The sequence below is a fragment of the Lepisosteus platostomus genome, chromosome 3 (assembly GCF_059453375.1).
Source record: "Lepisosteus platostomus isolate fLepPlt1 chromosome 3, fLepPlt1.hap1, whole genome shotgun sequence".
In the NCBI taxonomy this organism is placed as follows: Eukaryota; Metazoa; Chordata; class Actinopteri; order Semionotiformes; family Lepisosteidae; genus Lepisosteus; species Lepisosteus platostomus.
In genome coordinates, this window is record NC_142613.1 from 24864062 (window position 1) to 24889448 (window position 25387).

A 25387-nucleotide genomic window follows, 5' to 3' on the forward strand; every position below is an offset into this window, starting at 1 on the left:
ATGAACATTTATCGAACTTTTGTTTAAATTATATAGAGGAAAATTATATCGCGATAACTATCGTTATCGAATTATCGCCAGGCTCTATGCCTGCGGTTGCCTTGGCAGGGCCAGACCAAATGATTTCCCGCGGGCCGGACGTTCCACACCCCTGCTCTAAGGTCAGCATTATGGAGCCTCACTGTCCTGTCACTGATGAAGGCATTGTGTCTGTCGGCAGTTTCAGCAGCAGTATGGGTGGCAGGTCTGAAACGATCTCTCAGATGGACCAGTCTGATGTGTCGGTCCTGCTCTGGTGTGGTCACTCGAAGGCAACCGGATCTTGGACGGTCATCTGTCCTGCCGGTCTGCTGAAACCTTCTCTGCAGTCTGGACACTGTAGAGCGGCTTATTCCTGCAGCATGTCAATGGCCCTCTCCCTTGCTTCTGGTGACATTTGAGGCATTATGGAATGCACAGAAAACTGACTTAGTGTAGCCTTTTCTTGCAGTGACCTAAGCTTTGAATTAAGGCCTTTTTAAAGGTGACGTGATCAGGCATTGTTCCACCTGTACCTCGTTGGGTAAAAGTGCATCTAATGAGCTTTCGTGTAATTGGCAAGTTGCAGTGCCTCACTGCACAAGCTGTATTGCTGGTCAGTGGGCTTAAAATAAATGGACAACTTTTTGTAAAGGTGCATAAGCTATATAAGTATAAGCTATATAACTATAGTATTCTCATACCAGAAAATGTTGCATTTGTTTTTTCCATCAGTATATATTTGTCATCAAATGAAAAACTTGAAATTAAGTTTGATTTTTCCACATCTGCTCTAAGAGTCTGCATTGACATCCTACACATCTGTTCTCTGTTCTGCTAGTTGTGAATCTGGAGCCTTTTTAAGAGAGGTCCGCCTTCTACATGACATGAACATTCCTAAATTATACTTTAAACATCACTGGGAAAAGCACAAATCTGGTATTAGATAGATTTATTTTTGTTGAATTAATTTTCTTATATTTTTTGGCAACACTGTAGTATGTTTTTATTTCAGAGGAAAGCAAAAGGCTAGTGTCTACATATGTTTTTTCTTAATTGAAAGTGAAAAGTTATTTCTTTCTTAATGATATTGCAAATTACCATTATCAGTAGTACAGAAAAACCTAAGGTGGAAAAAATTATTTTATTTATATTTCTAGCTGAGAAGGTTACCATACCAAAATCTCCTCTTTAGGTAAATCATACCTCAATGATCCAGAAACCAAGCATTTTTAAGGATTTGAGGGAACATAGTGAATCAGCATCTTCTTTAAGCCTTACTATATTTCTTTATTAAATAGTTTATCTGTGTTTTAAATCATTTGATTACAGGGAACATCAGTTTATTTAAAATCAAATTGTGTGTAATGCTTGTCTTTGTGGTATCATGGTAAAACAGGAGAAAGGTGAAGGGCCTGCTGATGTCATAATATCATATGCTGCTTTGCTTAGTAGAATTTTTGTGCTTACAGTATGTGGTACTGCATGCAGTTATGATTTAGCATTTTCAATGTAATGTATAGCATGTTTTGTATATTCAAACCCCTTTCCACGTTTTCTTGTGTGTCTGTGTCTCGTAGTTGCTTTTTAAAATTTCATGTGTCTTTCTTCCTGTCTCTTCCCTCGTTTCTCTGTCCTCTCTTATCTTGCTTTCTACTGCTTCCAGCGCTTCAGCATGGAGGGAATTTCCACTGTCATTCAGAATGGCTTCCGCCAAACGTTTGGGAACTCAGGTGGAGAGAAACAGGTGCCTCTCTTTCCCTGTCACTATATATCTCCAGGGGTGGAAAACAGTTTCCCTTTACCTTCTGAGCTGTTCCACACTTTTCAATGGACATTTGGCCTCCTTCAAACCCTGCTGCTGTTTAAGCTCCAAATGGATCACACAGCAGAGCAGCTTATTTCTGGCCCTTTTCTGTTCCAAGGTTTTGTGCTATTTTCAACAGCTCAGTTCCAGGTTCTCTAAGATAGTCTGGATGTTTGAATTGCAATGGACCAAAATATTTGTTGCAAAAGGGTGTTTTTTAACATTTTGTGTTATTTAGTAAGCCAAGTGAATAATAACTTTTATATTCAAACAGCAAAATGGAAACATATACTTATTTTACGATTTCAGTAGTGTGGTCTGTAACTGCTTTGTTGTTATCTTTGCCTATATTACTGTAGAGGGCGCCAGACTTTCTTTTTCATAGTTACAGATGCAGCCATTCAAAGTGTGGGGCACAGACACGTACCGCGGGTAATTGGCTACGTCCTCGCGCATTGTGAAGCACGATGACGCGCAATACCGTGGTACGTGATTGGTTGACCGACAGAGGCACTCGTGGTATATATGGCTGGTCTCGGTACTTTAAAGAAAAAATACACACCAGTATTCCATTTCTCCCTAAACATTTTAAGCATCGAAGTCTTTAACTAACATGTGAAATAGCGTGTAAAAAAGTGGTAGTTTTAAGCTTTTCTGCTAATATAATATGGAATCGCGTATCTAAAGAAGTTAATAACAATATAATTATATTCATATACTGCAACACAGTAGTACACGCTGTACAATGTCTGTTGATTCTGTATGTGTAGGGCTGTTTCACCTCTCCTCATGTGACCTTGTGGGTGGTACTGTGGTCTACTTTCCCGACTTCTGAACCACAGGTTGGGTGTTCAAATCCAGCCGGCACCATGACTTCTCTTTTAACAAACATTTCTTACAATAAAATAGCAATATTATGGACAATTAATTGACTTTTTATATTTCTAAATATCACAACATGTTCAAATGTAAGTCATTTTTAATAACAATTAATAGTCACCTTCTTTCCTTCTGACAACAGTCCCTGCTTCTGCTTCCTGCTTCTATCGTGTGGGGAGGGGGGAATCCCTTTAGATCTCCCTTCAGATTTAAAAGGTTAATAATCATATGTTCGGTGTTGCATCTTTCCAGTGTAGCTGATTTTTTCCTGCCTGGGTAAACTATCACAAAGCTTTAGAGAACTTAACATTTCTATTATCAACAAATTGTAAATACGACGTTTATATTGGAATTATTAATTTTGCACTTGAGTGTATGGAGGATTGTCAGCTGTCACTGAGAGCAGACCCCCCCTCTTAGGCTGCGCAAACGATCTTTTACATTTTTATAGAGAAATGGAGGCTGTACAGTATGCGTTACAATATAAACATTTATATTGATTTAAATCGCATTTTGATTTAAATCACAAACGCGTGTTTAATTATATGTATTTTTTGATTCACAATCAGGCAAATGCAACATAAATTGTTATCTTTGTCTTCTAAGTATCTTAATAAACTTTCAGCATAACTTTCTCCCCGTTTAGATTTATTTTTCTTGGGATTTTGGGATCAAAGGTGGAAAGATTAGATTGTAATCGTTTTTATTTTTTAAATACATTTTAGAAAAGTGTAATCTATACTAAAAAGCTGTATTTATTTAATACCACTCGATACTTATATTAATGGAGTTAAGTTGATACTGTTTAAACTTTTAATTATTTTAAATTGTATTACAGCATTGTACACATGCTTAAAAGAGAAGAGAGAAAACGCAAGCCGTCTTCAGGTGTGAGGGTTTCTGCTCAGAATGAAACGCTAAAATGTAATGTAGGCTCTGAATGGGTTCAATTATGATTTGGGCTTGATTAAGGTCGCTGCCTTTCATCTAAACTCCTGCTTGAATCCTTCTAAACTAAAAATTAGACACAAGAAGAGAAGAGGCTCTGGTGAAATTTCTCTTTAATTTCTCTTTTTTTCTTGGAAAAACATCTTACCCACTGCAATCCGGGCACAGAAGGATTAAAAGAAGTGAGACAGGCAGGGGGGGAGAGTGAGTTCTAAATAAAGAGGTGCTTTGTGTATATTCTAATGGCAGTGGGGGCAGGGTGTGTGGGAACACGTTTGGTTGAAATTGCATTGGAGATCTATGTTCTTCACACCTGAAACATTTTCTCTGAAAACATTTTCTTCCCAGTTTGGCCGATCTTCTTACAGCATGTTACAGTTTACTATTATTAACCATATTAATTCTAAGTGCTTAATGCCATTTTTTGACCACGCACGAATATTCTTATGTCCATATCTTCGCAAGGGAATCAGTGCGAATTGTAATACTAATTAAATGACCGCGGGCACTTTCCACCCCCTCTGACAGCAGGAACATTCCTACAGTATTCTTAGCTCAGCAGCTCATTACAATATAGGGTGTTCAAAACCCTTTTTTTTACACAATGACACAGCGTCGCATTGTGAATCTGTTTTTCCGTGTTTACAAAGAAAGTGGAATACAGTGATACTACCTGCTATATAGATACATATGTTTAGATATTTAGACCCGGCGCGGCACCGAGAGAGGGAGGAGGCACGGAGCTCAGCAGTACAGAACGAACGTTCTGCTGCCTGGACCGCTTAATGGCACCAATCGCGTCTGCATTTATCTCTTTTTACTTTTAAGTCCCTTAATTATCATTAAGCACAGGTTTCTCACCACTTAGGCTACTTTTTGATACCATCCATAGACAAAGCAGAAACTTGTTGTACTTTCTAATGACATTACAAGTGGAAAGATTACAGATTTTAATCGTCTTTAATTTTGTTACGTTATACATTTTAGAAACGTTTCATGTATACAAACACCACAAAACTATTCTCGATTGTATTTCTGAATGTTATGTTACAATTAGTTCACTGTTTTAAATACATATAATTAAGAAAGTAAGGTGTAAGCATAAACTATTAGTAATCAATAATATTAAATTTAGCACTGTAATAAGTTGTTGCACTTTCCCCCGCATCTTGTAAAAATATATTTTCATTGTTCAAATATTCATTAAATCTGACTATCATATAATAAGTTAAATACAAAACTAAAGAAAAAATAGGGTAAAATATAATTCAAAATATTTTGCTAACAATGTTAACTGTTTATAAATAATAAAATGTATTAACTAAGGAGTATGTTGTAACAGAAAGAATAAGGTTCTGGATCCCCAGATGAAGTTAAACAGATAAGTATTGTTCCATGTGCCGGTGCAAACTTTAAGGTTATATAGTCCTTCCTTACTGCTTCGGACGTCATTCGGTGTTATGGTAAGGGGGGGTCATGGTATTTGGCCAGTTAAGAGACCCTGGCCAAATGGTCAGTTTAAGATTACGCCCCCAGGGGGTTCCTAGCTCGCATCTGGAATCCTTATCAGTTAACCCCCTTTCCTGCCATAAACCCCTGTTGCTTAGAAGTCTAATTTTCAGGCAGAACTGACTTAAGTTAACCCTTTTTACATCTTGTGTCTTACTTCATTCCCCCTTATAAAATATGGCATACGTCAGAACTGCCTATTTTTTACACATACAATGTCAGGGCAGATCTTTCCTTTTTAGATGTACAGGCATGCATTACCGTGACATTGTGCGTTCCACAGTTACAAGATGTGATTGATGTTTTTGTACAAGTGATAGTTACAATTATACATATATAACAATCCTAATCCTACAAATACATAAAGTCCTATCCCAGGACCCAAACGCAGACCTCAGCCATGTGGAGATCTATCGTCAGGATCTTGGAATAGCAATATTGACCCAACTCCGATTATCATTTTTTGGCTGATAGATATGCCAACACCCGGAATGTATTGTTACCATATCCCAATTAATGCTCCTCAGGCCTAACGAGCACACTGTTGGTCTTAGGAAGCATCAGACACAGAAACGGTAACAACATCCTTCTTTCTGTTCACTCAGTCTCTGGTGCCGTGGGTCGGTGAAAGTGCGATGTGCTGATCCAGCGATCTCATCCTCAGATTGCACAGTCAGTAGTTAGTGGCACTTGATATGGTCCCTCCCAGCAGGATTGCAACGTCTGGCAGGGTATCTCTTCTTCACCTACACCCACTCGCCAGGTATCCGGTCGTGTCTCCCCTCTACTGGAGGTCCCCAATCGTCCAGCACCTGTTCACGAGCCCTGTGCACCACTTCAGTTAACAAACCTACAATACTTTAATAGAGAGTTAGTAAATTCAACAGTCCGTTAGCCAAACTTGGCCTCCAGGGAGTTTCTTTGGCTGCCCGTGATGATCTCAAATGGGCTCAGTCTCACAGTTCACGATTGCTCCAGCCCGCAAACTGCACAGGACCGCAGGCAGAGCATCTACCCACGGTGTTCCTTCGGTTCATATTTCCTTAGTTGGTCTTTCAGACTGTGGGTGATGGGGGCAATGTGACTTCCATCTTACCCCTAGTGATGTGATTACAGCCTGGCACACCTTCCCAGTGTAGTATGCCCCTAGATCAGTATCCAAGGGGCAGGGCAGTCCGTACCATGGGATCATCTTTGTCATACACTTGGGTATGCGCCAGCCCACCTCCTATCATCATACAACCCCACATTCTTTACACATTTTTTCTGACCACTATTAAACATCTATTAAAGGCCTCAACCTGAATTCTCCCTTTTCCCCAATAGGGGATTCACAGGGGTCTCAGACTCCTGCTCTCCCAGTGCCGCTCGTCTGGCATCTGCATCTGCATGGTTGTTACTGGAATTCTTTATTTATTGTGTTATTTACACCTTACTCCAGCTGCTTCCATCGGCAGCTGTAAAACTACAAATTAGTTCAGAGGCAAGCCCAGTATTCTTAACTGGAGTCCCTGCCATTGTGAGAGAATCCTGTTTCTCCATAGCCATCCAGAATTGTGGCCTACATGCAACAAATACATACATTATATACATATACAGTAACCCTTAAACATCTTTCTTTTTACAATCTCAGGCCTCTAAACTGGCTTGCTGCGCTGAGGCAGTGGAGGGGCATTTTTCCGGTCGTTTGCACCTCAAATTCTGTTGTAACGGCTCAGCGTGTTCTCTGTTCTCCCTCATGCATCAGAGAGTAAACAGTATTACATTTTCTTAAATTTTCACGGTCCCCCACCTTTTGGCTACAGTATCTAATGGTATAATAGTGCCTACCTCCATGCTCCTGCGTCAGCACAGCTGCCCAGAACCCATTTTCCACACTTACATACAAAGGAATGGTTGATCCATCTGAGGAAACCCCAGTCTCAGCACCTGTAAGAGAGCTTGTTTCAAATTATTACAGGCGGCTTTTGCTGCTGGAACCAAGGCAATCTTGTCCTTTTACTGCACTCCCCCCTTAAGCAGATCTGTTAAGAGTTGTGCTCACCCTGTAAAAACATTGCACCCAGGCCCAATTAAAATTACACAATGCTCGACACAAAAGGGCCTTATCATAACTGCTTAATATTAGACACTCTAAACCTGAAGCAACTCAGACTTGTGGGTTTGCTCGTCAGGGGAAGCACTCAGAATACCATCAACATACAGATGCAGCCATTCAAAATGGGTGAGGTATTTCGCGGCATACCCCGGTGGGCGTGTCGCAGTATCACGCGGTATCACGGTGTCACGTGGTTAACTATCCGGCGTCGCCTTGTAAAACCGCCAGGGGGAGCTTAACCTCTCATGTACAGCATTTGAGCCTTTAATTTTGAACTGTGTATTACAGCATGTTAATCATCAGTCATTAAAATGTTTGTATATTTTATGAAAGCAAGATTGCTCAGTTGGACAAAAGTACACAACCTACCTTTATCAGAAATATTTATGCATCAAAGCCTTTACTGAAGATATTACTAATAGTATTAATAATGGATGACTTTGGACAAGCTGTATACTCAAAGTATAATTTCTTTAGCACATTTGTACAAGCACTTGGAATCTGTCCAAGCCATACTTTGTCAGGCATTTTGTTTTACTTCAACGGGCATAAAAACTTCCTTGCTTTTAACAGGGCGTTTCATAATTTCTAACTACGAAAATGATTTAAAATGCGACACCTATCATTCAACTAGAGCTTAAAATATCACAAGGATCCTCAAGAGCACAGCAAAGAGTGTATTAAAAGACACTTGTATTTATCAACGCTTTCTTTTCCGTATACCAGATTTTATGGAACCACTTCAGAGGGGTGTCAGCCAGTCAGATTCCAGGAATCGGCACTTTAAAGGAAAAATACACACCGGTATTCCATTTCTCCCTAACGATTTTAAGCATCGAAGTATTTAACTAGCATGTGAAATAGCGTGTGAAAAAGTGGTAGTTTTAAGCTTTTCTGCTAATATAATATGGAATCGCGTATCTAAAGAATTTAATAACGGTATTCGTGTGCTGCGACAGGGCTGTGTAGGGCTGTTTCGCCTGCAAAAATGCGCGCTGTCTTGTAGCCGACTGGTCTAGGTGCGTGACTACCAACTGGCAGGTTGTGTGTTCGAGTCCAGCTGATGCTGGATTTTTCTTTTAACAAACATTTCTTCGAAAAAATAGAATAGCGATATTATGGACAATCAATTGACTTTTATATTTCAAAATATCGCAACATGATCGATATTTGCGATATTTTGAACATATCTTCCCTTCTGACAGCGGTTCCTGCTTCTATTGTGTGTGTGTGTGCAACAGAGTAAATTTTTATAGAGAAATGGAGGCTGGACAGTATGCGTTACAATATAAACATTTATATTGATTTAAATCGTGTTCTGATTTAAATCGCAAACGCGTGTTTAATTATATGTGTTTTTTAATCATAATCAGGCTAATGCAACATAAATTGATACAGTATCTTTGTCTTCTAAGTATCTTAATAAACTTTCAGCATAGCTTTCTACCCGTCAAGATTTATATTTCTTGGGATTTTGGGATCAAACGTGGAAGGATTAGATTGTAATCGTTTTTATTTATCAAATACGTGATTGTATTTCTGAATGTTATGTGACACCTACAGTAGTTCACTGCTTTAAATACATCGAATTAAGAAAGTTATGTGTAGCACTTTAGATCTTTTTTCTGAACCAGGGAAAATCTGATCATGTTTCTCTATAACAATAATAAAAAACTTTATTTTACATATCGCCTTTAAAAGTGGCATCTCAAAGCAATACAGTAGATCGAAAAACAGTTAAAAGGGACCAAATTAAATACCAGACAATCGCAAACGCGTTTTCAATAAAATTATTTTATTCATTCACCAGTTTGTGAGAGGGACATCCAGCAGGGAGAGACACACACACCGGTTTTCATTGACAAAATTGTTTTTTTTCAATTCCTCTTGTCTAACAGGAATGTTTTGTTTGTGGACAGACTGTTAGACAAGAGGAAAAGACCGCCTCCTCCTACGAAGCATTAATCGCGTATCTAAGGAAAATTGCAGTATACCTTTGTTCATGCACATCATTATACAGTACAGTATCTCAATTTGTATTTCGATAAAAAAAATCGTTTGCCCAGCCACTACTGTTGTTATTGTTTTTATCCTGTAAAGCGTTTCCTTTTTCTGCATTTTCCATTTCCTTTTTCTGATCACTCGCTTTCTGGATACACATCTCACCTCTCCTGTTCTTTGTTTTCCTGGTTTGCTGATTATGCCTGCTGCGGTCCACTCCTACCCTCACACCTAAAGAATACTATTTTAAATTTCTTGGCGCAGTTCATTAACCCTTGTATGTGCTGTCCGCGCCCAAAATGCAATTAAAAAAAAGTCAAAAACCGCGCTCAAAATGCAATTTAGAGCTTAATAAGATACACTCCACAGGCAAAATTAAAGACAAAATTAAAGACGATTAAAATCTGTAATCTTTCCACTTGTACTGTGAGTCATCGGACAGTTTCTGCTTTGTGTAAGGATGGTGAGAAAGCTGTGCTCAATGTATTTAAGGGACTTAAAAGTAAAAGGAGATGATTCATATTGCTTGACTAATTTTAAAAACCAAGTTATAAATGCAGACGCTCCCTCGGTGCCGCGCCGGGTGTAAATATCAAAGTATACATTCCCAACAAGAATTGTACCCATCTGTCATGCAAATAAAACACCTTGAATTGAATTGAATTAAGGGAGAGAGGGGGGTAGTGGGACAGAGATACTGTAGACAGACTCAAGGCAAATAAGATACTTATGGGTACGCAGGCATTCACGACAGCAACATACGAAAAGTTTGCACGTACTGTATAGTTAAGTTATTACTTGGTTTTCAAAGTGCAACGAAATACAATATTGTTGTTGCTGCTGTTCTGGTTGTTTTTATCCCGTAAAGCGTTTTGAGAAGCAACCTTTAAAGGCAATATATACTGTAAAACCGCTGATTCTTATGGAATGTGTTCCGCAGGAGATTCAAATTTTTATTTATTTATTTTTTAATCGCGTATCTTAGGAAATCTCAGTATAACTTTGTTCATGAACAGTGGCATGTTACATTATCATTCGTTTTTTTAACAAGGCTCGCCATCTAATGTGAATCGAAACCTGTCTTGCTAGCTTTTAAAGTCGTGCATGTGTAAACTGTACTAGAGGGCATGCAAGTTACTCTGCCCCTTTCAGCTGCAGGGAGTCCCTCTGCTGCAACACACAGCAGACAGAACGGGAGACTATTGCCTTTCATATCTGACACCAGTGAAGTAAAAGGGGTGTCTAAAGGGGTGATTTCAGACCACATTTTAGTTACTTTATTTTGTTTACTTTTAACATTTCTGTAATTTACAGTAGATGTCACAATAGAAGCCCGAAGCCTATTATACTCAGTCTAGCCTTGGATCCTCTGAGTCCCATGACTCAGTCTTGTCTGCTTTCCTAGAATAAAACCAGTTAAGTCTTGTGTACTATGCAATTTATATTTTCCGATTCCATGCATTCCCTTAATGTTTAGAGTTTACTATATTCTCCAGACTCAAACACATAAGTACTAATAGCTCTGTCCCTTTAGGAGACTCTTTGCAGTACTGTGTCCCACTACCCCCATGAATTCTTTAGGTTGGGTCTAATATTTTCCAGTATATATATATATTTCCATTTTACAGACGTTCACACATTTATAACATTTTGGCTCAATAAAAAGCTAACCCAATAATTAAATGTGATAAAGTATAGTTTGGATGTTTATACATTCATGTTAATCGTATTCTTGATTTACTTCAATAAGTGTTCATGTTTCATTTGCTAACTTAGAGCATATTGTGCAATGAAGAATAAAATAGCTGCATGACAAGTGACTTCCTTCTCTCAGTGGAAATTAAAAGGTAGCCTGATAAATTATAAGACAGTAAGAAAGGTTCCAATCAGGAGGAGACAATTCTTTCCATTTTTTTTGTTTGATTGCTGGTAGCAAACTGATCTGAGGATCTACTCCAGCTCTTTCTCTTTTTATCATACAGTAAATTTTATTTTCTTGCTTTCTGAAACACAATATAACAAAAAATAACCTCACAAACTCAAAGAAAAAATCCTTGCTCCCCCCCCTCCCCTTGGCAGTACTTCCTCCCATGCTTTTAACTAAGGGCATCTAAAATACTGTCAAACAGCTACAATGGTATCTCTGTACAAGGCTTTGACTGTGTCAATCACAGCACCTACCGTTCCCTTACCAGCAACAACATGGATTCTAACACTCAGACATTAAAAAAAGTCAGGCCAAGAGAGAAAATACCGAGCTTTACAACATGCGGTACCAGTAACATTTTACCCACAGTAGACTCACCAACCAGATGTGTTTCGGTTTCTGTGATAAGCCTAGATTAATCATATCCTCTCCTCTAGTAGGAGCACCAAGTGTAAACATGTAACGCCCCTATTAAAAATAATGGCAAAACAGAAGTTCACTCTTTCTAGAACATACCTTCCTATGGACACTCCTAAAATGTATAAAATAGTGTCCACAGCATCTCATAATAGAGGCAAATGGGGAACTACAAACTCATTTCATACAATGCCATCCATGAGGGGTTAAATACACCCTGAGAGAAATTAATTTCTGGATAATTCAACGGCTGTGATTTCTGGAATATGTATTATCCCAAATATTTTCAAAAGAAATTGAATCATTTCAATGAATCTGTGCCATTCAAGTACCTGCTCCAGACAGTAACCACTGCTAAGGGTTTATATGAAGCTTGCATTAAAAGACTTAAAAAAAAATGTCATGTATTTGTATTGTAATTGCAAATCCTGGTATGAGTGATTGGTATGACTTTCCTCATTACAAATCTCTTATTAGAATTTAAATTTCTCTGTAACTCCAGGTCAGAACAGAGAAAATGTAACTGCCTTAAGGAGTTTACGATTATGAAAAATAGAAGGATAAGCATGATACGTATGTCTTCTGTCATTTTCTAAGTCATGTTACTGAGCACCAAATCTTATTGAGAATATGAATCCATTTAAGGTTTATACCATTAAAGTAAAGGTTTATTCCATGCTGAAAATGTTTGTACCAGACTTTTTTGAGGCCTGTTTAATTGTGTCTGAAGTCTGATGTTTTAAATTTTATTGTTAAAAAGATCCATGAAAATGTCACTACTAAAGTTAGCTGGTACTGTTGGTATTGTAAGTGGCAAGTAGAGCTCATATTTTAGATTTTGTGTAGTTGCTAGCGTTGAACTGTGTGTTGGATGCACATGAATTGAAGGAATGGGCAAACATAGCTGATGCGGATCCACAGAGCCAGCATATTAAGATGTTTATAATTAGAGGCAATTTGTTTAAATAACTAGGTATGGATACTGATGTGCAAGAGAGGTGGAAAGGCTGTTTCCTTAAGCAAGCACTATAAAATGTTTTATTCTCAGTGAGATGCTGCCATTTCATAGTGGGTTTCTAACACTGTGTATAGTTCCATCCACACAGTGCCTTTACTTCCATCCATTTCTAATCTCTTTATCCAATACAGAGGATTTGGAGCCTACCCCAGTAAGCGACGGACACAAGGCAGAATACACCCTGGACATAGCGCCAGTCCATCACAGGACAGACAGACACAAACACACACACACCAGGGCCAGTTTAAATCTAACCTCAGAACCTTTCTTTTCAGAAGACTTAGTGTCTGTATCTGCTTCATTTTCTAATTTTGGTAGCACCTCTAACTGCTTGTCTTTCTTATATGCATTTACTTTGTAATCTGTGGTCCTTTTATCTGTTTTTACATCTACTGTATTGCTTTGAGATGCCACCTTTAATGGTGATATATCAAATAAAGTTTTTTATTATTGTTATAGGGAAACATGATCAGATTTTCCCTGGTTCAGAAAAAAAGATCTAAAGTATACTAGTTTGTCACTCTTCTCATTCCCTTTGCTAAATGACTTTTCATACTAATCTGATCAATCTAACTGCCAGTTTTCTGTGCTTTCTCTATCCTGCTAGATTTGCAATTATTCTGAAAATTTTCATCTTGAAATAACTCATTTCTAAATACCTTTTTCACTGTTAACATCTTGCAGCAACTCTGCGACAAAATATACACTCTGACAGTGTATATTGTATATGTATAGTGTATATAGTGTATATGACACTCTGACTTATATTTTCTAATCTCTTTAAGTTGATTTTCGTCAAGTGTCTTTAGTTGCGTCTCTAGCCAGTCCGGCTGGCTAAACACACTCACACCATCATTTAGTATACCAAAACTAACAGTTACACACATACATGCCGGCACACAAATTCATAAAACACACATACACATCAAGAATATATTTTTTCTCTTCATACTACAATGCACTGTATTCTTGTTTCACTTCTACATGAATCCTTTTCCTTTTAACAGCGTAACTTCTCATAAAACTCGACATCGCTTATTATCCGTCTGCTTATTTTTTCTTCACCACCGCTCAGACCAAACACCGTCTGACAGTCTGTACCCCCTTTTCAGCTTTCGATCCTCCTGCACAGCCTCGTTTTGCTTTTTTTCATACTCTTTGTAGCGAGTAAAGTATCTTTTCTTTCGGGGTTTTTTTTCTCTTCCGTAAACACACTTTTTAGTAATCACATTCCAATTTCTTTCTTTTTTTTTCTCATGTATCTGCCACCACTGGTGCCGGCCGTGCACCAGGGTGGGAGCTACATGGTTGTGCTTTTGCCAATCAATACTCATATGCTTTCTTTACAGGCATCTTCACCCCAAACTCCCTCTGACAAACTCAGCTTTTTCATATTTTTCTCCTTCTTTTCCGTCAACTTACACTTTTCCAATATATAAAAGGACCCTTCCACCACTTTCTCAATCCATCAGTTAGCACACATGTTCGGTCTCTTTAAGAGTTACTTTGTCGTGTGTGAGGTAACAGCTCATACAGTAGGGGGATGCTTTCACTTTGGAAATTCTGTGCATTCTTGCACTCATTCAGCTAAGGTGTCTGTTACCTCCAGATCTAAATGCCTCTCAGAGTCTTTAGAGAGGACTTACACGGCACTGTTCACAGGCAAGGAACGAGACATCGAAAACCCCCTTTCCTTGATCAGTAATTCACCATCCCCAGAACGCCAGCATCGCTGCTTTTGCCCCGGGGTGGATTTACACACTGAGCTCAATCAGGGCGATTCTCGGATCTCAATGTCCTTTAAATGCTTTGCACTTTTATTATGAGGTGTGTTTATGTTAGTGTCGTGCGTGTGTATATGTATTCACAAACAAGGAAAACACCAAAAACATACACATATATATCATCTACTTCTCTCCTGTTCCCTTTAAAACAAAAAACCACGCCACGCCAATCCGTGCACGATCAAGGCGTACCTAATCTCAGGACCCCGGGCGCAATTAAGGCCCACACCAAACATTTTGTGTCTTACTTCAAGTAGGATGGCACAGTTGTTAGTATGCATTTTGTTTTGTTTATTTTTCATAAATTCAACAGTAGTACCTGATGTCTCAGTGGCTTTCAAAATTAAATTATGCATGCAAACCTGTGAACTTGAAAGATAACTAGAATATCCATCCGTTTATAATGGTGGCGAAGTGGTTAGCATTGCTATCTTGCAGCACTGGGGTCCTAGGTTCAATTCCTGCTGTCCTATGTGTGTGGGGTTTGCATTTTCTCTCTGGGTTACATGGTTTTTCCCCATATGTGTGATATGACTCCCTCTCGCACTCCAAAACATGCTGGTAAGTTAATTGGTTTATGGGAAAACTGGCCCTGGTGTGTGTGTGTTTGTGTCTGTCTGTCCTGTGATGGACTGGCGCTATGTCCAGGGTGTATTCTGCCTTGTGTCCGTTGCTTACTGGGATAGGCTCCAAATCCTTTGTACTGGATAAAGAGATTACAAAATGGATGGAAGTAAAGGCACTGTGTGGATGGAACTATACACAATGTTAGAAACCCACTATGAAATGGCATCATCTCACTGAGAATAAAATATTTTATAGTGCTGGCTTAAGGAAACAGCCTTTCCACCTCCACATCAGTACCCATACCCAGTTATTTAAACAAATTGCCTCTAATTATAAACATCTTAATATGCTGGCTCTGTGGATCAGCATCAGCCATGTTTGCCCATTCCTTCAATTCATGTGCATCCAACACACAGTTCTATGCTAGCAACTACACAAAATCTAAAATACAATCCTCATTTCAGTATCTATGTAAACATACAGTCTGTTAACTTCATCATCTTCATCAAAAGTATGCCTAACCCCATTAGGAAGTGTTCTTGTTATCAGTGTATTCCTCAGCTTTCCCAAAATTAACTTTTTCTTACCAACATCTCTAGTCTTTTATCCTGCAATAACTCAGCCAACACTTAAATCCCCAAAAGCTGCTTGTGTTAATTTCTTTAAATCACGAATATCATATGTAAATACTGGCCATGTAATACTCTGCATTGTGGAATAATAGTTTATTTTAAAGGGAACTAGAGAAACTAGGAACTAGAGAAATCAAGAAAGGCTTTTTTTCTAGAATTAATAAATGCACATCCTGTTCACTGGGGAAATTAAATCCACACTGAACAATCTTCAATATGTTGAGAATATCACAGCGAGAATCCTAACAGGGATGCATTACACCTGTCTTCAAGTCCTTGCACTGGCTTCTATCAGGTTTCGAGTCAACTTCAAAATCCTCATCCTCATTCAGTACCTACTGTATATGGCTTATTATCTGTCCACTCCCCACCTTTGTCCGTCTAACTCTGGTCTTCTAGCTGTCCTCAAGAACATCTACATTCTGTGGGTGACAGGACCTTCTCTAGGTGCACCCCAGTGCTCTCGATTTGTATCCCCAGTGATATCAGTCACGTACCCTGAGTGCATTTAAATCTAACCTCAAGACCTTTCTTTTCAGAAGACTTAGTGTCTGTATCTGCTTCATTTTCTAATTTTGGTAGCACCTCTAACTGCTTGTCTTTCTTATATGTATTTACTTTGTAATCTGTGGTCCTTTTAACTGTTTTTACATCTACTGTATTGCTTTGAGATGCCACTTTTAAAGGTGATATATAAAATAAAGTTTTTTATTATTGTTATAGAGAAACATGATCAGATTTTCCCTGGTTCAGAAAAAAAAAGATCTAAAGTATACTAGTTTGTCACTCTTCTCATTCCCTCTTTGTCCCATTTGCTATCTAATGTCCCATCTTTGTTAGTTAGATCAACAAAATGCTGTGGTGGGTGTTACTTTTTGTCTATGAAAAAATAAAGTATTTTCGTTTAAAATGACAGTTGCAAATAGTGTGGACCAGCGTAATACTTTGAGTTTTACTGGTGGAGCTCATACAGCTGTGTCTGGATATCTTGGTCAAATATTCGGCTAGTGTGTATTGTCTGTTTAGGGTTCTGTAGCATTCCACACGGCTGGGCAGCTTGTTCCCCCCTCCCGCTGAAGACTCCGTCACAGCCAGCACTCCCGCAGAGAGTGATGAAAACCACATGTAAGACTTGGTGCTTAAAATGTTTAGGGAGAAATGGAGTATTGGTGTGTATTTTTTCTTTAAAATACCAATAACAGCAACATACAGTTTACATAATAAGTTTATGTTCCTAAATTAATATCGTTTATGACCTTAATGACCTTCGTTATGCTCCTCTGCGTTTTATGCTTAGCTACTAACATTTCCCTTTAGTGGTAAAATTCCATATAAATATTCAATACTAAACGGATTAAAATGTGCACAGTAAAGAGATTAAATGATTAAATCTTTTCACTTACGACCAATTATCGTAAGTGAAAACATTATCACACCACATTATCGTCCGTGTCGCATTAACATTGGAATGTTTTTTTACAAGTATCAAAAGAAGCGATACACAACCTGTCTCCTCTATAACTCTTCAGTTTACAGAGAAATTCCACCAGAGCCTCACAACATTGTCCAATAATACTCTTCTTTTGTCTAATTTTTAGTTAAGCAGGATTTGAGCTACAGACTATAACAGACCAAAAATCAGAATCCACCTGCGATTCGGGTGTTAACAAAATGTGTTTAAAAGGAAAGTGAAATACAGTGATACTACCAGCTATATAGATACATAGATTTAGATATTTAGATCCTTAAATTCCTATCATTATTAATTTCTTTAGATATGTGATTACATATATTCTCGATTATAAAACAGATAATTCCGGTCCTGGAATCTGACTGGCTGACACCCTTCTGAAGTGGTACCATAATCTCTGGTATACGGAAAAGAAAGCGTAGATAAAAAAGATTGGATTCTCATGTATCTGATACAAGTATCTTTTAATACAGTCTTTGTTGTGCTCTTGAGGATCCTTGTGATATTTTGAGCTCTGGTTGAATGATAAGTGTCACAGTTAAAATAATTTCGTTGTTAGAAATTATGAAACGCTCTGTTAAAAGCAAGGGAGTTTTTATGTCCGTTATACTAAAAGAAAATGCCTGACAAAGTAGGACTTGGACAGATTCCAAGTGCTTGTACAAATGTGCTAAAGAAATTAGCAATAAAAGTCATTTATTACTTTATCTTATTGGCTAGCTAATGTCCTGTCCTCGTTAGTTAGATCAACTAAATGCTGTGGTGTTTGTCAAAGAAAAAAATAAAAGTATTTTTGTTTAAAATGATGGTTAGAAAGAATGTGGACCAGCGTAATACTTTGAGTTTAGAGCTTGTCCAGAGTCATTCATTATTAATACTATTAGTAATATCTTCGGTAAAGACTTTGATGCATAAAATATTTCTGCATAATTAAAATATTTATGAAAAAGGTAGGTTGTGTACTTTTTTCCAACTGAGCAATCTTGCTTTCATAAAATATACCAACTTTTTAATGACTGATGATTAACATGTTGTAATACACAGTTTAAATTTAAAAGCTCAAATGCTGTACATGAGAGGTTAGGCTTAATTGGCTCCTCCTGGCGGTGATTCCGGATACTTTCCGGTATGACATCAAATGACGTGTTACACCGCATGATAATTGCGTTTTGATGCGACGCCCACCGCGGTTTACACCGAAATACCCCACGCGTTTTGAATGGCTGCATCTGTACATCTACTGTTTTCAAAGCTATTCATTATTGGTGCCTCAGACAGTCTGATATTTCCTTTGGCTGCCAGAAGAATCCTTGAAATTATAACATTGTAAGACTGAGAGTTTCAGCTGTTCACGTTAACAGTTAAAATGTCAAATCAGTTACAACTGTTTTGTAGTGCTTAATGGTTTGCTTTCATTGCATGTCTTTTTTCAAAAAGACGACTGTTATTTCAGTTTTCAATGTGAAATGTGTTATTTGGACACTTCAGATGTATTGGATGCAAAATATTTCTTATAACGGTTGTCTTATTTACTGTTGATCATTTAATGCTTATTTAATGCTTGATTTTTCATAGCTTGTGCAGTATTCCTATGGAATTTACAAATTCAAAGTCCATTCTGTGTTGATCAAAATAGATGGGTTAGATTTATTTTTAGCACTTGCTAAAATGTTTTAAATATGCTGTATATATATACATGATCATTACAATACACTTTCTTTCACACCTACTGTGAATAGCTGTTAAAAACAGTATGTGATTAATTACTTTTAATTAATTATTTTTTATTAATTTAAGTTCAGACATTTAAAAAGTCATTCAAATTGGCAGACTTCGATGATTGTGCACAATTAAAATAACACTGCATAGATTACACAAAACAGAATCTGAAAAACATGCTTTGCGTAATGGGTTCTGTACTAATTGTTCATTTACTGTATATTCCCTGTGTGTGTTGTTCAGGCCACAGACGGCTCCAGCCAGAGGAATGAAATAGGTTTTTTATATATTCTTGAATCATCTGGGATAGGCTCCAGGTTGCTGGGACCTTAGGCTGACAGTATATTGTTTTTTGCCGATGCTGCCTTTCTTCCAAAGAGGAATTAGTTTTGGCTTTTCAACATCAAGAAAGGTGAAATGGGTTGTTTTCAGAGATGAAGAATATCTCATGGAAAGAACTTTGAAAGAAAGCAAGTTACAAGAGAACTGTTACATTAACAGATTTCCCTGCTAAGAAAACTGCAGGAATGGGTTTTATTTTGTTTGGGCTACAAGACTTAGTTAGCTTAATCTCCTTTCATTTATCTGCCAAAGCTGTGTTGGGTATATTGTACAAACTCTTGCCATATCAGCATGAGCATCTAAATGCAGGTAAGATGTATGTGACACAACACCAAGCACCAATCTGTACAGTAGCATGATGACAGTGTGCACCAAGCATCTTTGATGTGTCTAATTCACCATGGGGCTTTTTTGACTTCTTTGAATTGTTGCATAGAAATACCTGAATAATCACATTATTATTAAATTAATTTATTCATTCAGTAGTTGGCACTGAAATTAGATCGGGAAGTTGGTCATAAACTTTGCTCTTGGACATGTGTTGGCAGAAATTTGGATCTGTGTCTAACAATAACATTGGTGTCCATTGCCATGTTGAGTTCTCTTCAGTTGTGCTTTGCTGTAGTTATAGCTCAATGTGGAGATTTACGATTCTTGCTTTTAATACTTATAGTGCTTACAGTCATATTTCTCTTAATCTCTCCCGTAACTCTTATGTAGTTATAGTCCTGAAAATCTGGGATCCTCTTGGCCATTAACCAAGACCAGCTCACTAAGACCAATTTTTCCATTTATTTTTTTAGAAATGTGAATACTTTTATTAATGTTTTGAACTGCCAACTCATAGATTATACCTTTTAATCCCTGAATTATTCATGATTTTGTTCAGATGTCTGCAGTACCAACAATTTAACAACAAATGGTTTTAAAAATTAAAATGACCTAAATTTAATTAGGAATTAGGTTTAGTTTGTTTTAATAATATTTATTTTTTAAATATAAATACATGTAGTTTATATACATTTATTAATAAAGTCCTTCTTCCCTCATAAACTCAAGGCCAATCTGAGCTGCCTTTATACTGAAATATGTATCACATTTTTTAATCCTTTTTTATTAAAATCTGTGTGCACCCTCCATCCACAGACCTACATTTGTTGATTCTTATTCCTTTCAATATTTAAAAAGTAAAATACCCCTATAATCTGCCTTTCCTTTTGTCTTCCTGGGTTTTCACCTGTACTTTACCCCTTGTAGAGGTTTGATGGGTTTACTGAGACAATTATTAATTGTAGCAGTAATCACGAGGTTGTTCGTTGGGGCTTTTAGAAAATCAATCGTCAGAACAACTTACAACGCACACACACGGGTTCAATAGACGAGATACATTTATTAATATAAACTGTGCACCAAACATATACTAGTCTGCCTGGATACGAGCGGAAGACCTTACTGTGAGGGTTATCAATATACAAGGTATATAATCTCGAAGAGATGCAAACACAAAGAGATACACAACAGAGAATATATGTCAATATCTATCGTTCGGTTACCAAATCGCTAATCAGTGTTATTACCCACTGTTACTCTAAACTCGGAAGTAAATACATTACTCATGAATTAAATTGATAACAACTTGTGTTGAGGTACAATTGAATTCTCGAGACGCAATGTAGAACATGGGGTTTACTTATCCACTGTGTATGGATTTGGAATTTCCCTGCACGAACACCAAACCAGGTGACAGGCTCTGTTGCAGCCTCTGTTCCAGCGGTTGTCCAATGGGCGTTGTCCCGGCGTCCTCTGGCTACCGGCCAACCAGTCGAGGTGCAGTTCGGAGTAGGACGGGCGGAGGAATCTGACTGCGGCGCGCAGGGCAGTCGTTGCTCCGAGGGGATCTACCAGCAGTCCGGCTGGCTAGTAGAAAGTCTCTATGCACAGAGTGTGACCGCGAATCCTCACAAGTCACTCTTTTGCCTGGGAGAAGCTGGTTCGTTCCCTGTCCAGCGCTGCTTCTGAATAAGCTATTCAGGTTGTCGACGAGGGTCCAACTGTAGGCTGCCGTTGATCAAGCGGAGCATTCACGTTGGTAGAATTCTGAGTACTCACGGGATCCTCGGCCTCGCGCTTAGAACAGTCCAAGTCCCTTTGCAGACAACAGCAGTTGTCACGTGATTGTCTCTGAGGATGCGCGAAAATGGCCAAGGAGAGCCCCGATCTGAGCTTGCACTCCCTTTTTGACCAAGACACAGATGTGTGCTGATTGGTTGAGAGTTTGGCGGGCATTGGAGACCCACGTGGTAGTACCACGCCCTGCCAGTCCCTGATTGGTTGGTCAAGGTGAGATATGAGTCACTTACTCTTGACACTTAGGCATGCAGTCCAGATGTCCATTCGGCACTCCCTAGACAGATAGGCGCCAATGGATGACCATTGATCATGATAGCCAGGCTTAGCTAAGTGCATCCCCGTCTGAGAGCTGCCCCTTATCAAAAGAAAACATCTTAAATCAGCCTGCATGAATACTTTCTCTGTGGCTGCACCACAGAAATGGAGGGTGAGATGGGGCCTCATTTAGGAAAGCATACCAACGCTTAATTCTGTCTTATTAACAAGCATTGCCGCTACACCCTTAATTACAGTTTATCAGGAAGGGACCATCTCCTGTCAGTAACACTTTTTCTCTTTCTTGCAGTATTTGACCACAGTCATTCCTTATGAGAAAAAGGGTGGACCTCCATCAGTTGAAGACCTTCAGATCCTCACCAAAAGTAAGTTTAGCCAGGAAGAGAGGCCTCATTTTGATAAAAAAAAGTTACTAATGTGTCCCTAATTATTAGGCTTTCAGGAAGAATATCAACACTCATTATATGAAAGATGGTTCAAAACACCAGTGTAACAACTGGTAGTAAAACATTAACTTTGTGGCTTGAGGTCAAGATTTTACACTTCATAAACAAAAGGAATTCTAAAAAACAGGGAAAATAATTGTTTTTTATGATAATTGTTACAAAAAATAATTGTTATAATTGTTATGAACAAAACAGTGTATTTGGTATTAACATACAATAAAAAGATGTATTTTTAGCATTATACTGATTAATCTCTTATTTACGTGTTACTCTGTGCTTTTAATTGCTTTTGTTTTCTGAAGTTTTACCATTACACAGCAGGAATGAATGCAGTCACTTTTTAATCAGTCTATCTGGCTCCTCTGAGTTTCCATCAAACTCAGATTGTTTACTTCAGAAAGCATTGGGCAGCCTATAGTATTGCATGCTTTAATTGCAGCATGTTGCAGTGGGAAATAGTCTGATGCAGAGGGACCCAGACTGATTGATTGATAAAACCTTAAAACATTTTAAAGTACTGTATACAAACAAATTGTATGTATTGAAAGCTGTGTACATTTCCAAATGGCAATGGATACATTTAGTTTTAACACCATGCTTTATATATCTTACTACATGCTAAACCTGTGGATGCTTTATTGAAGCAAACACTCTGAAATGAATTCTAATAATTCTCCTGTATTTCTGTAAAAGGATATCGCTGAAAGTATAAGAATGGACTGCCGTACAGAAGTATAGACTATAACTCAGAGCTTTACGATGTTGTACATCTGTTATTCCCTCACCGTAATTTTTCACTTTAAAAGTAATGTGAAAATCCATCTAAAAGTAATGTGTTTTCTACTCGCTTAGGACAACAGTGTTCAGTAATATATAATAAAAGTCTGCAGTTTGGGATACAAGGAAAATTTAAGAACTTCTATCTTGGGAATTTTGTTATTGGTTGATATTTTTTTCTGGAATTTAACTACTTTTAAAAAGAAGTGTGGCTTGACTGTAGGAACAAAATGTTTCTGTATCCTTCCAAAATGTTCTCATTGACATGTTAGAGGGGTGGGGTAAAGAATGAAAAAAAGGAGGACAAAATATTTTTCTGTCATCTTAGACAGAAGTGTTTCTGTAGACTTTGAAGCTCTCGACCGACTTAATAATAATTTCCTTTGGGAAATACCCATTTACGTTCTTGTTTTATTTGTTGTATGTTATTATTTTGATTAATGCACTCTTTCACCAACACAGTGTGCCTTTATACCTTTTGTTGTCTTAGAAAAGGGAAAACCTTGCACTTCTTTTAATTTAATTGCCATTCAAATTTCAATGTGACAACTTATTTCTCCTTTGTATTTGTCAATTATGAACCTGCTGGAGAGTATCCAAGTGGTGGAAGTTGAGTGAAAAAAAAGTATTGTACCTTCTTCTACCTACTCTCCTTTTGTAAGTTTTCAGGGACTGAGATGTTCCATAATGGGAAACCTGATCAATTGGGCTAAGTGGCACACAGTATGAGCAGACTTTAGAGTGTTGCGATTGCAGTAATGGCCCAGTACGGTGTTCCTTTTTCTCTTCATTGACAGTGTTAACTTATCAATAAATTGTTAAATATATGAGGTTGCTCCTTTTCTGTCTCCAGAATGAAATACTACTAATAAGTAGCTAAAACTGCAATAACTTTTCTGAATAGGATAACCATATAAAAAAGTTTGTCTTGCATTTTAAGTTGTTAAACAATTAAGGAAAAAAAATAATTACCTTTTGAGGAAACTTTGAAGGAAACCTCCACAAAATGTTAATTATTTGGATTTGTTTTCAAAAGAACTAATATTACACTGGCTAAAGTAATGAACACAGAAAATCACTGCAATAAGTAGTATTATTAACTTTATGGGAGGACATGAAAACAACAGCTCTAATCGCTATAATCACAATAAAACCAAAACCTTTAGAGCTTAATTGTAACACATTATGCAACATTCTGAACGGTACAACCTCTTATCTTTGATAAAGACAATATCCAGAGGTAGATGATGCCTATCATACCTATATACAGTATACCATCACCACTTTAGTAAATCGTCAGCCCAACTGTCCAGTCTGTCCAAGTCCAATCTGAAATAATGTGATTTCTGATCACATTGTGAATGGAGAATGTGGTTTTGATATTCTTCAAATACTGGGTCATAAGTGAATTTTCTTTCTCATTTTAAATGATATTCTATCTTGATTGCCTAAAAAAACAAACAGTTGGAACAGTGAGTGAGCAAAAAGCGTAGTTATTTTCTTAGGATTGTCCTAAATCCTAAACTATTTTGTTTCCTGCTCCAGTTCTTCATGCCATGAGGGAGGACAGTGAGAAAGTGCCAAGTTTACTTACAGACTACATCCTAAAAGGTATGTAAAGTTCTCTCTGACACTCTCTTTTGCCATTTTGGGTGAGAAAGTATTGAAATGAAAAGAAGACACTCATTTTATAAATGAGAACTAGGAAGGTTCCACATTCATTTTTCATGAGGTAATATATATTTGGCTATCTCCTTAGGTTCAAATAAATTCATAAGGAAAACCAGGTGAGCTGTGAGTCAGTGGAAAATGACATATTCAAGAGTTTATGGCCATACCAAACAGCAACCATACAACCCCAGGTTGTATTTTTTTGTCCTGTCCAATATTTATGTTCAGTTTATAAATAATATGGGTTAAGGCCTAGTTAATGAACCCTCTTTGAACTTGCCTAATTAACTCCTTCAGCATAATGCACGGGTAAAATGAAGATGTTTAAATAGTTATTGCTTGTCCAGTCTGTGGAGCCAGGAATTATTTTTGCTTCTGTTTATTTACTATATATTACATTCCTCCTTTAAGTGCAACTCTTATAAAGTGCAGCCGTTGGATAAAACAATGGCAAAGCTCCCTTTGTTTTTTGTGGAATTAAATATAGGGGGAAATCCTGTCTGCCTTTCAGTTTTTACTTGTTACGTATCTGATGTTTCTCAGTCATACTGTAGTAATAAATGCTCAGAAAATCTAAACAAAACATTTGGCATTTGGAAAAAACATACTGTTCTAAACAGTTTATTAATTCAGCCAGTTTTTTTGTGCTTAGTAATATTAAATGAGGTACAGATTCAGTTACTCAGAGGATAAGTTTATGAAATTAAAGATTTGTTCTTAAGAACCACATAGTTTAATTTAGAACCTAATTTTGATCAACAGTAGTCCTTTGCTTCTCTGGAGCATATATTTGGAGAATACTTGGAGATAATTTACTTTTCATAACAGCCCGCAATTTATTAATTGTTTTTAGCCAAAATTGTTTTCTCTAAGGACTATTATTATTCGGAGTAGTATTAATAGAGAGTACCGTCATTTTATTACTAATGTTCTGAACTTTGTAACTCGAG

At 37.5% G+C, this 25387-nt stretch overlaps 1 protein-coding gene across 3 annotated transcripts in view; it reads left to right on the top strand.

Annotated features, from left to right (window-relative positions):
- LOC148674695 (fasciculation and elongation protein zeta-2-like) overlaps window positions 1–25387 on the top strand; it is a 121402-nt gene that overhangs the window by 82495 nt on the left and 13520 nt on the right. For 2 of the 3 annotated variants that reach the window (XM_088625102.1, XM_088625101.1), the window contains exons 6-8: window positions 1685–1765; window positions 21833–21908; window positions 24312–24377. In XM_088625102.1, coding sequence (XP_088481228.1) covers window positions 1685–1765; window positions 21833–21908; window positions 24312–24377 — 223 coding nt within the window. The remainder of the gene's footprint in view (window positions 1–1684; window positions 1766–21832; window positions 21909–24311; window positions 24378–25387) is intronic. The other variant, XM_088625103.1, reaches the window with a different exon arrangement.